Here is a 13,648-nt window from a genome sequence, read left to right on the forward strand (position 1 = left end):
AGGACTGTTTTCTCTGCAGTAAGTGAAAAGAAAGCTAAAAGAGAGCAGGATACCTAACAATATGTCTTCTAATAAAAGGAAATATCCTACACAGTCTAGAACTTAAGTCCCTCTGCGGTAAAGGATGAAACCATGTATCTTTTTTTCCTTTTCCCCCAACTGGCTCAAAAAATTAGCTTAGGAAAAAGTTATCAAGATAGAATTTAGACAGATTGTTTCAGAAGAAAATATTCTAGAAGGGAGATACAGGTTCATAAATAAATAAAAATTCAAGATAGACTACTTGAGACAGAAAATTTGAGTAAATGTTTTATGACACATCAGAAAATGGGCATCACACAGTTTAAGGAAGATCATCTTTTAATGATTGAAACCAGTCTTTCTGAAGTGACTATGAAAGTAAGAATAACTACAACAAATAACTACTAATTCACATTCTACTCTTTGTAATCTTCCACACAATAATTTCATTATCATTTACATCTCTTACTACTAGAACAGCATTTTGAAGTTGCCAAGCACAAGTTGTATGCAACTGAGTATAAACAGCAAAATCTGCTCAGATTTCCAGAAAACCTGCAGAATGTGGAAAATGATAATCCTTAAATATGTCCATTTGCACACACACTGACAAAAATGTAAGCCCATATCCTTGTAAACAGCTTGGTTATAATGCCTGCTGTTGCTGTACAAAGGATTCCATACAGAAAAACTTTAGTAATGTGTAATAGATGGTTCATAGGCCAGTCATTGAATTTCCATTCTTAAATGTCTTTCAAAATAGGTAGTTCTCAGGAAATGCAATGTAGTGACAGTCCTGGGGTCTGTCTATTGCAGGGACACTGATGAGGGTAATCATATTTCCCCCTGATGAAGAAGACAAGTTCAGGTCCAGGATTTGTTTAGAACATCCACTCCTTTGCCAAATTTGCCACTGGAACCATTTAGTGCGTCCGTACCAAATGAAAATAATTGGATTGTGCTCAAACCACATCTGTAGAAACTAAAATCAGTTCAGTTGTATACATGTTGAATTTGAAAAGGTGCCCTTTTTTGATCAGAGTGTTGATTTTAGTGACATCTTAAAAATACTTTAGCAACATGCTCAGTGCAAAAAAAAAAAAAGTGTCGCCTATTTTTTAACTTATAAGATAAGGTGCATTTTGCAAACATACAGCATATTAAATCTTCATTTTGTAGGTTGATAATAAGAAAGGTCCTATTACAGCTGGTGCATAAATGTAAGAACTCATTTGCTTCCTGGAAAGTAAAAGAAAGGTAAATACTTATCAGAAAGTGGTGGAAAAATAAAACAGTTAATACTCAAATTCTCTATACTGAACATACCATATTTTCTGTTAGTTAGCCCAATTTCTCAAGATGCAGAGAAAAATTCTCTGATGAACTTCATGGATAAGATAGTTATTTTCCCACTCAAGGATACATGGAAGGCTGCTTCCCGAGAGTCCAGAACTGCACAGAGCCACTTAAGGAGTAGCAGTGAATTAAATCTGCTCTGAATGAGCATTTTGCACTCTTTGCTGTCCCTTCTGACCAACTTCCATTTAGAGGTGTACATACAACTCCTCTTGAAAGGAAGTTGGCTTATTCTATTTGTGATCCATTGAGTAAAATCACACATAAGCTCCACCATCTTATGCTTTATTCCCTCTAAACAAACCATGTCTGTGATTCTTGTAAATCAAGTAAATCACATAATCTCCATAAAAAAGTGTTCTCTATTTGTAAAGGAAAAAAAGACATATTGTTTTAACAGTCAAATGTTTGAGCCAAAGCAATTTGCTTGTTGACAAAGACACTACAAAATTTTCAGTCTTATACCTTAATTTAGCCACATATAGAACCAGGATAATTGGCATTCAGGGCTCTTTAATCACTCATGAAATTAATCATGTAATTTTAAAAGACAGTAATACAGAAAAAAGATTTTTACGACTACTATACTTAATTTTGAGAAGTATTTTTCTACTAGAACAAGTTTTTGTTGTAATAGGGCTTTTCAGTGAAAGATTTTTTTCTATTACATAAATGGTCATATGAATTACTTTGTTTAATTCTAAATTATTTGTTACTGGACTAATGACAGGTCTTAAAGGTGATACAGTGTTTCCTTCGCTTGTTATTATGTGACTATATTAGGTTAGCATTTTGAATACATTATATCTAAATAGATTGTAGACAGAATTGTTGTCTTTTTAGTGAATAAAAATAGTGGCAGAAATGATCAGAACAAAATATTGAGTTAATTTCCTAGGCTCAGGCTCTCAGTCTCACACACAAAAAAACATTGGTGCAAACAGTCCACTTATTTTTTTCACCTTCAATTTGGCTGATCACTTTGAAAATGAACTCTTTTTCATTGTTAAAATTTACAATTTTCTGGATTGTCTCCAAAAGTTACAATGGATGCTGATGAATCATGGGCTATTGAAAAGTCATAGAATTGTATTAGGGATTAGCTGTAATAATTCATGTAAAATATTTAGCACAATTTTGATGCATAGTACAAGGTCAGTAATTATCAGTGGAAGCTCTAGAATTTCTACATAAGACAGCTTACAGTCAACTGTATGACTGGCAGTACAGCAAGAAGACTTGTTTTGAGGTTATGATTTTTCATAGCAAGTATGTTGCTTTTATTTAGATTGTATATATTTTCTGAGGTTCCAGGGGTGGGAGGGTTGAGGGAAACTATGAGTAAGTGCAAAATTCTCCCACACAGGCCACACCAATGCCACATATGATTACTGAAGAAAGGCTTCCATTTAGTGAAGATAGAGATGGTCATTCATTCTTTATGTGCAAGGGGGCATGAGCACTAATATCTAAATTGCAGAGGCCTGAACCATGTCTGCTATTTTGCCAAAATTTGCATCTGTCCACCTTTACCTGATTTTTTCCTCTAAATTCTGAGTGACTTGGTTTTACTGTATTGAACATTGTTTTTCTTCTATTTTCTTGTACTACTGTATTCATTTTTAGTTCATGAATTGTAATTATTCGTCAGGGCTTCCACATTAAACATCTAGTGTGCACATCCTGATTTTGGACAGCATGTCTGTATGCAGCAGTCCTGTTTTGTATTAAAATCTTATCTTCATTTTAAAATAGCTTAGTTTATTTTATCTCAATTTATTTGAGTTTTTAGTTCTCATTAATTTCTAGCTATTTTAATTTTCCTTTTAATTTTCTTTTCCCTTGTAAATTTTAGTCTCCTCAAATATCTACCATTTTTAATTTTACATAAAATCTCCTACTCAGTGATATATTAACTTTTGTGATTTTTAAAATAAGTAGCTGGAAATAAACAAGAAATGAAAAGTTAGTACAAATACAGCTTTTGTTTAACATTCTAACTTTCAGAGATGACTGTTTCATCTTTTAGCCCATTTCTCCCACAGTAAGGATGAAATGTAGTGATCTGCTTGATATTATAGGCCTTATTACTCATTCAGCCTTCATTTATGTTTTAATTTAAACATCTCAAAACTTTGAGGATGTATTAAAAATGCTAGTTGGCTGTTACGGGCCCAGAAAATATCTGCAGCCTGATTTATAACCCTTTTTTGATAAAATGAAAACAAGTACTAATAGTTTCTTAAGCCGTATTTTTTTTGTTATATACTTACTTAATTTACTTTCTTTGATCTGCATGTACAGTATGAAATAATAAAAGTAATAAACATCACCACACCAACACTCAGTGAGATCATTTCTACCAGGCCAAGGAGGTTAATTTTTTCAGTCACTTGATGTCTGAACATTTCTGCCTTCTTATCACCAAGGGTGCCAGTCTGTAATCAAGTTAATAGTTAGCATTATTTGGCTAGATTAGTGGAGCAAAATACTCGAAACCCCCATCATTGTATCAGTCTTTTTTCAAAACATTATGTAGGTGTTAGTCATCTGTATCTGTAAGAGGAGCCAATAGAATTCCCTTTGCATGTCAAAGAAAGCAGTAAATGCTAAGGTAGAATATTTAGTGAGTGAAATATAATCCTCCTCCCCCTAAACATGTTATATAGCACTCTTCAATGCACTGGCTTCACTTATCCATACAATGGTTTTACTGAAATATTTTCCATTTTCCAAAGGATGTTACCTAGTTGACAGAGGGAAATAGCAAGGGTAAACGGTTTTCTTCTTCTGAAGGCTTATGTAATGTATTTCCTAATTCCAAGCTAATCAGTTCCATCATTTGTACTAAAAATATCGTCTCAGGCAATAGCAAAAACTGTCTACACCTACTGTAACCTGGTCTTTATAAACTTGGTTGGCTTTTATTAGCATTGTAGTATCCACATTATGTTATTTGGAGTTAGATGTTTGCATGACTCTTTTCTAATATAAGCACTATGACAAGAAAAAAATGTTAAATAGTTTAATTATGAAAATAATCTAAAATTATAGGAAGCCCTTCATCTTTCTAAAGTAAAAATACTGAAGACTAGTATAAACCTGATATTTCTTCATGTTTTGGTTCTCTCAAAATAATAATATAATAATATATAAACTAAACTCACCCATATTGGCAATGGAAAAGCATACAGCTTGAAATACTGTACATACAAATTCAATTTTCAAACCTCAAAAGCTTTTCCATATACAAAGAAGTTTACAGTTTTTAGTGACTAATAGATGAAAATACTTACCTCGTTAATCCAAAGAATAGGCACAATATAGTTCTGCTTCAGATTCTTTAATGCTCTGTAACATACATTGAAAATAATTATGAAAATATATAGTAATATATTAAACATATATAACAGAAATGTTAGTAATTACTAGTGTAAATAAATGTTCGGAAATTAATTGGTCTTACAACATAGTTAAGTTCCTTGATTTCTGTTCCCTGTAATGAATCATTTAAAATTTAATATGGCTGTTTCTCAGACATCTTTCTTATAAATCTTTCTAATGCAGATTTCTAATTGGACTGATTTTTTTCTAAGCATGTATTTTCCCTTTGTATTTTCCCTTTCAATAAATTATACCCAGGAGCTAAAGTTTGAATTCTAGAAACAAGGGTCATGGAAATATTTGGACAGATAGCAAAATGAATGATACCACCAAATGCTCATTCCAAAATATGATATAATTCAAAATTACAGATGAATGTTATAATCATACAATTATTTAGTGATATTAAGCCAAAGACTTCACATTTTATATTATTTCCACTTACTTTCATAGTTATACTCATTCTTATAAGAAAATATTAAAAATCATAATGAACCTTTTTCAAGAGACTCACTCAATGTTTTTTGCTGGCTTGACCAACATGTTGATCTGTAGCCGTTTTGCAGCTCGTAAAGTGAATCCTGTTATCTAAAAAGAGAAAAAACTAAAATAATTACCAACTTAAAAAAAATTTTTATAATATCCAAGATTAATTTTTATGGGTTATGTGGAACCTAAGTTGAAACTTGAGGAAATTTACTAAAAAATTAATTGGACTTATTAAATACAACATATATAACTCTGCATAATTACATTTTGCATATATGTACTCATATATTTATACAAATTATACACAAGCACAGAACAATTTCTATGCCTGACCTAATGTTAAAGTTTTAGTTAGATTTGTGAAATTTATCTGAACTGGTTTTGGGGAAATCAATAACAACAATAATAGTGAAACCTAAAGCTCATGTAGATAATTTACATCCTGAACTATGCATGGCCAAGTGTATATTCAGTCAGAATCAATATATCATTGGTATAATACTACCTCTGTCATTATTTAAACAGAAATATGGCTAAAATTCTGGCATTTTGTTTAACAGTTGAAAAGGAGAATATTAAAATAAACTAAAAGTTGAAACGTTATAGGAAGTTTAATAGATTTTCCTTGACACTTAGTATAGTAGGTCTTGCTTCAAATGGACATATGCCCATAAAATTTCTTTTAATCCTTCACAATTTACAGTGTCTTTTTTGTATAAGCAATACTTGCATTAGGTATAACTTAAGCATACAATTTAATTTATACCAAATTGTTTAAAGCCAATTAGAATTATTTCCATCATTGCTGTTTCTGAACTTTGAATAATTTAAAAGGCTTATAAAGTTCCATATGCTGAAAAACTAAAATTGAAATACCTTAGAATTTGATAAGCAAGAATAGAAAGAAATCAATGTAATTTTCCTTGCAATAAAAGTAAGTTAGTTACAAGAATTGCGATGCAGTAAATATAATCAATAAATATGATTGACAAAAAGAGAATTTCATTTTTTTCACTTTTAAAAAACATTAAATAAATCAGTTCAGTAATGTATTTGCTTACAGGTTCAACATCTAAATAGGTGCTGTGTTCTTCTTCATTTGGATTTAAGCCTTCAATAGTTTTTGCAATTTCAGGACTTGCATGTAGAAAATGAGGAAGTGAAATGTATACAGGTCTTCCTGAAAACAAGTTTTAAGGACAGTTGAAATAAATCATTTACCTCATTTCGCATACCTCTTAGAAAAGATTCCCTTGAAAATAAAGGTTTTTAACTAAAAAAAAAAAAAGAAATGCAGAGTTGGCTTGGAATACTAACTAGGGGATGAAAGTGAGGGCATGTTATAACATCTGGTCGTTACCGAACAAAAATAAAATACAAAATTCTGCATCATCCTTCTAACCAGTCAGTGACGTCTCTTGTTCATTCCCATATATAAAGTTTAGTTGCTGATCACAAAGTTACAAGTGTATACCTTCATGATTTCAGGCAGTAATAATGTCTGTGGACAGAATTTTTTTAAGAGGTTTTTCTTTCTTTCTTCTTAACCACTCCAGTATGAAGAAAGTGAGCAAAACAAGGCTTCCAATGTCATGTTTGAGTCAATTCTTATTTCAGAGACATACTGAAAATATACTTATTTTTATTTATTATTTTCTAGAGTTAGTAAAGTTACCAAAATATCAGATGGATAAGTTGGGATGCTCAGTGTATTCTAGGAGCTGTCTTTGTTTTATCCAAAGTCTAAAAGGAGCACAGGGATTCTGCACAGCAAAGGAAACCATCAAAAAATGAAAAGGCTACATATGGAATGAGAGAAAAATATTCGCAAACCACATATCCCATAAGTGATTAACATCCAACATATACAAGGAATTCAAATAATTCAAAAAACATAAATAACCCAATTAAAAAATGGGCAGTGAACCTAAAGAGACCTTTGTTCAAAGCAGCATGGGGAAATACCAGTATGGTTTTACCTAATAAGTTTTGCAACACTCAAACAACTGGGACCTTAAAAGCAGTACAAAAATCAAAACAAAAATATCCTACCACCACCCTTACTTTTTTATTGCTTTCTCATTTTAAATTATTGGCAGAAAGGCATCCTGGGTGAAGTTTACATTTTAAAGAACACTGCAAATTATGCCATTGATTGTGATGTTGAGAGAACTTTAACTTACCACCTTTGCATTTGCCAATGTCTAGTACACCATATAATGTACAGTTTTTTGATATAGTTTTTTCTGTGCAGAAACAGTGGTTGTCTGGATTTTGAAGTGGAGATGCGAAAACCATGGATGGAAGAATAAATCTATACACAGGAATTCCTTTCAGATTAATTTCGGCTCCAAACACAGCATACATTGACCTAAACACAGATGACAAAGAGCTTCATTCTGGGAACCAGAACTTCATTCTGGAGATTGATTTTTCCTATTTTTAAATTTATGTTACTGCTTTAACTTAGAAAAATTGGATATAATCTTATTAGAATCCTTACTTAAATCTTAGGAAAAAAGATCTTGAAAGTTTTAAGGCACACCAGAGCTCAGTACCTGAGTTTTTAGCTATCTTTACCTTTGTTTTCAAAAGGTTCTGAGAATCATTTTTGCTTGTGAACTACCCTGGAGTATTTATACTGAAGACATTTCTCATAGTTAGTTTTCTCTAGAGATTAAATATTTGTATGACTCTATCAAATCCTTTATTTGTGTCCACTTTACATAAAATAAACAAAATTTTAATCTTCCAGATTTAATCCTGAAGACAAAGGCTGCTCACCTGCTGGAATGTGTGCATGTAAATGGTTTAATATATGTCTCATATGCCTTCTTTAACCAAGTGTCCACCATAACCTTGGCAAATTGGCAACGTACTAGGGCTCAATACATGTTTTTTCTAATCCCCAGATAACCCCATATGAAGAGATGCTGCTCTCTTCAATTTTACAGATAAAGAAAGTATTCAGAGATATTAAATATTTGTCCACACCACAGAGTGTCTAGAAAATGACTAGGATTCAAGCAAACTGGTGTGGGCACCAGTGCTTGTGTGATAGCTACTGAGTAACATCAATCTGAAAAGATGTAGTGTCAACAGAGCACATTAACAGAATTCTATGACTGTGGCATCATCACCTTTTGAAAACTTTTTTTTGAAGTATAATTGATTTACGATGTTGTATTTGTTTCTGGTGTACAGCAGTTATCCACTTATGTTTGTGTATGTGTGCGTATTCCTTTTTAAATTTTTCCACAATAGGTTATTACAAAATATTGAATATGGTTCCCTATGCTATACAGTGGGACCTTGTTATTTATCCCTATTATATATAGTAGTGTGTATGTGTTGATTCCAAGCTCCTAATTTATCCCTCCCCTCTTTCCCCATGGTAACCATAAGTTCGATTTCTTTGTGTATCTGTTTTGTAAATAAGTTTATTTGTATCATTTTTTTTAGATTCCACATCCAAGTGATACCACATGATACGTGTTTTTCTTTCTCTGACTTCAGTTAGTTTGATAATCTCTATGTCCATCCATGTTCTGCAAATGGCATTATTTCATTCTTTTTTATGGCTAATATTTCATGATATATATATCTCCCCCACATCTCTTTACCCATTCATTTGTCTGTGGACACTTAGGTTGATTCCATGTCTTGGCTTTTATAAATAGTGCTGGTATGGACATTGAGGTGCATGTATCTTTTCCTCTTTAGAGTTTTCATTTTATCCAGATATATATGCCCAGTTACTGAATTGCTGGATCATAAGGTAACTTTATTTTTAGTTTTTAAAGAAACCTGCAGACTGTTTTACCAGTGGACGAACCAGTTTACATTCCCACTATAAGTGTAGGGTTCCCTTGCTCCCACACCCTCTCTAGCATTATTATTTGTAGACTTTGTGATGATGGCCACTCTGAGTGGTGTGGGCTGACACTTCACTGTAGTTTTGATTTACATTTTCCTAATAACTAGTGACATTGAGCATCTTTTCAGGTGACTGTTGGCCATCTGGATGTCATCTTTGGAAAAATGTCTGTTCAGATCTTCTGCCCATTTTTTGATTGGGTGGTTGTTTTTTGGATATTGAGCTGTATGAGGAGTTTGTGTATTTTGGAAATTGAGCCCTTGTCTGTCACATCGTTTGCAAATATTTTCTCCCAGTCTGTAGGTTCTCTTTTCATTTTGTTTATGGTTTCCTTTGCTGTGCAAAAGCTTATAAAAGATTGATTAGGTCCCATTTGTTTGTTCTAGCTTTTATTTTACCTTAGTAGGATGACCCAGGAAAACAGTATGATTTATGTCAGAGAATGTTTTGCCTATGTTCTCTTCTAGGAGTTTTATGGTGTCGTGTCTTATGTTTAGGTCTTTAACCCATTTTGAATTTACCTTTGTGTGTGATATGGGGACGTGCTCTAACTTCACTGATTTTTGTGTGACTGTTTAGCTTTCCAGCACCACTCGCTGAAGAGATTGTCTCTCTGCACTGTATATTCTTGCCTTGTATTTCAAAGATTAATTGACTATAGGTGTGCAGGTTTATTTCTGGGCTCTCCATTATGTTCCATTGATCCATATGTCTATTTTTGTGCCAACACCATGCTCTTTGATTACCGTAGCATTGTAGTATTCTCTGAAGTCTGGTGGGGGTTATGCCTTTAGCTTTGTTCTTTGTCCTCAATATTGGTTTGGCAATTCTGGGGTCATTTGTGGTTCCATATAAATTTTAGGGTTATTTATTCTGGCTCTGTCAAGAGTGTCTTGGGTAATTTGATAGGGATTGCATTGAGTCTGTAGATTTCTTTGGGTAGTATGGACATTTTAGCAATATTAATTCGTCCAATGCATAGCATGGAGTATCTTTGCATTTCTAAAATCATCTTCGACTTCCTTTACCAGTGTTTTATAGTTCTCAGCATAAATCTTTCACCTTGGTCAGATTTATTCCTAAATATTTTACTTCGATAGAATTATAAGAGATTGTTTCTTTACTTTCTCTTTCTGGTAGTTTATTGCTCCTGTAAAGAAATGCAACAGATATCCATTATGTTAATGTTGTCTCCTGCTACCTTACTGAATTTACCTTTTCTAATAGTTTTTGAGTGGAGTCCTTAGGGTTTTCTATATAAAGTATCATGTTATCTGCTTATAATGATAATTTTAACTCTTCTTTTTCAGTTTGGTTCCCTCTTACTCTTTTTAATTTATCACTGTGTTGAATTGTAGTGGTCAGAGTGGGCATCCTTGTCTTATTCCAGTTTTTAGCAGGAAGGCTTTCAACTTTTCACCATTGGATATATTATATTGGCTGTGGGTTTGTTATGAGTACCTTTTTATTATGTTGAGATATGTTTCCTATATACCCACTTTGGTAGGAGTTTTTATCATGAATGAATTTTGAATTTTATGAAATTCTTTTTCTGCATCTTTTGAGATTACTGTGTAGTTTTCATCCTTCTTTTGTTGATGTGGTGTGTTACATTGATTTATGTACTTTGAACCATCTTTGTGACCCAGGGATGAATCCAACTTGATTGTAGCTTTTGATCTTTTTTATGTGTTATTGGATTTGATTTGCTGATGTTTTATTGAGGATTTTTGCATCTGTATTTATTAAAGATATTGGCCTGTACTTTTCTTTTTTGAAAGTATCTTTGTCAAATTTTGATTTTACATTGACTCTGGCTTCATAGAATGAATTTTACTGTTTCCTCCTCTTCAGTGTTTTGGAATCGTTTGAGAAATATCAATAAAAGTACTTCTTTGTATGTTTGGTTCATTTCTGCAGTGAAAATATCTAGTCCTTGACTTTGGTTGGCAGGGAATTTTTTTTTTTTAAATTACATTTTATTTCACTTCCAGTGATCACTCTGTTCAAATTATCTATTTCTTCGTGATTCAGTTTGGTGACCTGTATGTTTTTAGAAACTCCCATTTCTTCTAGTTTGTAATTGTTCACAGTAGTCTTTTTTTTTTTTTTTTTTTTCTGTGATGTTAGTTGTATTTGTCCTCTTTACTTTCTTATTTTGTTTATTTGGGTCCTCTCTCATTTCTGTTTGGTGAGCCTGGCCAGAAGTTTGTTGATTATTTTTACTCTTGCAAAAAACCAGCTCTTGGTTTTATTGATTTTTTTCTATTGTTCTCTTAATCTCTATATGATTTGTTTCCTCCCTGATCTTTATTATTTCCTTCCTTCTGCTGACTTTGGGGTTTTTTTGTTTGTTTTCCTTTTTCTAATTCCTTTAGGTGGTAGATCAGTTTGTATATTTGAGATTTTTTTTTTTTTTGACAGCAGCCTGTATCTCTGTGAACTTCTCTCTTACGACTACTTTCACTGCATCCCATAGATTTTGTATAGTTGTGTTTGCATTGTCATTTGTCACAAGGTATTTTTAATTTCTTTCATTTTATCTTTGACCCATTGGTTTTTTAGTAGCATATCATTTAGTCTCCATGCAATCATTTTTTTCTTGTTTCTATTTCTGTGGTTGATTTCTAGTTTTGCACTGTTGTGGTCTGAAAAGATGGTTGTAATAATTTCTGTTCTCTTAAATTTGTTGACATTTGTTTTGTCTTCTAGTATGTGATCCATCCTTGAGAATGTTTCATGTGCACTTGAGAAAAATATGTATTACGGATTTTTTTTTGGACAAATTGTCCCAAAGATATCAGTTAAGTCTAACTATTCTATTGTATCATTTAGGATCTCTGTTGCCATATTGATTTTCTGTCTTGGAGATCTGTCAGTTGATATTAGTGTGGTAAAGTCTGTTACTATTATTGTATTTCCATCGGTTTCTTCCCTTATGTCTGTTAGTATTTGTTTTATGTATTTAGGTGCTCCTACATTGGGTACATATATGTAAACAAATGTAATGTCCTCTTGTATTGAATGTTTTATCATTTTATAATGTTCTTCTGTGTCTTTCTTCATAGCTTTTATTTTAGTCTATTTTTAGATATGAGTAACACTATCCCTGCTTTCTTGTTATTTGCATTTGCCTGAAATATCTTTTTCTATCTCATTACTTTTAATACATTTGTGTCCTTCACCCTAAAGTGGGTCTTTTGTAGGCAGCACATTGTAGAGTCTTGCTTTATTATCCAGTCTGCTACTCTTTTTGATTGAAGCATTTAGTCCATTGCTACTTAAGGTTATTATAGATGAGTTTGTATCTATTGTCATTTTAAACCTTGTGTTTCCATTGATCTTATATTTCTTTTGTGTTCCTTTATTTTCTTTTTGGTTTCCTTTTGTGGTTTAATGGTTTTCTTTTGTATTATGGTTGAGTCTTCTTCTTTTTGGTATTTGTGAATCTAGTGTGTATTTTTGATTTATGGTTACCCTGGTTTTTATGTATGTGAACTCATTACTCTATCTGCTTGCATTAGACTGGTAGTCCTATAAGCTCAAACACATTCTTAAAAAAGCTACATTTTTTTACTCTGTTTCCCTACGTTTTATGATTTTTGCATTTTATTTTACATTGTCATAGTTATCTTTGTACTGTTAATTACAGTTATAATTACTTTAGAAAATTTTTGGCTTTTTTCCCCCAACCTATATACTGACTTGTTTAAGTAACTACAATCTTTTTACGTTTTTTTTTTTTTTTTTAATGGAGCTACTGGGGATTGAACCCAGGACCTCATGCATGCCAAGCATGCACTCTACCTCTGATCTATGCCCTCCCTCTACAATCCTTTTATATATTTGTTTTTCCTATTGTAATATTTTTTCTTTTCCCAGTAATTTCTTGTTTCTTTTATATTTGGGGAAGACCTTTCAATATTCCTTTTATTTTATGATTAGTATTACTGTATTCTTTCTTTTTTTGTCTGATAAATTCTTTATCTTTCCTTCTATTCTAGTCTCCTTCTGTTTCCCATAATTCTAATGATAATCATGCTGGGTAGAATTTCCTAGGGTGTTGTTTTTTTTCCTTTCAGGACTTTGAATATATCTTGCCACTCCCTTCTGGCCTACAAAATTTTTATAGAGAAATCAGCTGATAGCCTTATGGGAATTCTTTTGTAGGTAACTCTTTGTTTTTACTCTCTAGACTTTTCTCCTTACCTCTAACTTTTGCCTTTTTAATTTTAATATATCTTGGCATAGATCTGTTTGGGTTCATCTTGTTTGGGACCCTCTAAGCTTACTATTCCTGCATATTTCTTTCCTTCTTTAGGTTTGGAAAGTTTTCAGCCATAATTTCTTCAAATACATTTTCAGTTGCCTTTTCTCTTTCTTTTCCTTCTGGGATTCCTGTTATTCATAGATCGTCATGCTTTGTATCACACCATATGTCTGATATGTTGCTTTCATTTTTTTTATTTGTCTTTCTGTCTGCTGTTCTAATTGCATGGTTTACATTATTCAGTCTTCCAG

General features: G+C 32.3%; 1 protein-coding gene across 1 annotated transcript in view; it reads right to left on the minus strand.

Annotated features, from left to right (window-relative positions):
* Positions 1 to 342: 342 nt before the first annotated feature.
* The window catches only part of CD36 (CD36 molecule), a 49,996-nt gene continuing 36,690 nt past the window's right edge, over positions 343 to 13,648 (minus strand). Inside the window, exons 10-15 of the mRNA XM_032484127.1 lie at positions 7,434 to 7,621; positions 6,312 to 6,430; positions 5,276 to 5,349; positions 4,674 to 4,728; positions 3,651 to 3,815; positions 343 to 1,260 (exon numbers count right to left, since the gene is read on the minus strand). Of these exons, the coding sequence (XP_032340018.1) occupies positions 3,651 to 3,815; positions 4,674 to 4,728; positions 5,276 to 5,349; positions 6,312 to 6,430; positions 7,434 to 7,621 (601 nt within the window). The 3' untranslated portion in view covers positions 343 to 1,260. The remainder of the gene's footprint in view (positions 1,261 to 3,650; positions 3,816 to 4,673; positions 4,729 to 5,275; positions 5,350 to 6,311; positions 6,431 to 7,433; positions 7,622 to 13,648) is intronic.

The sequence above is a fragment of the Camelus ferus genome, chromosome 7 (genome assembly GCF_009834535.1).
Source record: "Camelus ferus isolate YT-003-E chromosome 7, BCGSAC_Cfer_1.0, whole genome shotgun sequence".
Taxonomy (NCBI): domain Eukaryota; kingdom Metazoa; phylum Chordata; class Mammalia; order Artiodactyla; family Camelidae; genus Camelus; species Camelus ferus.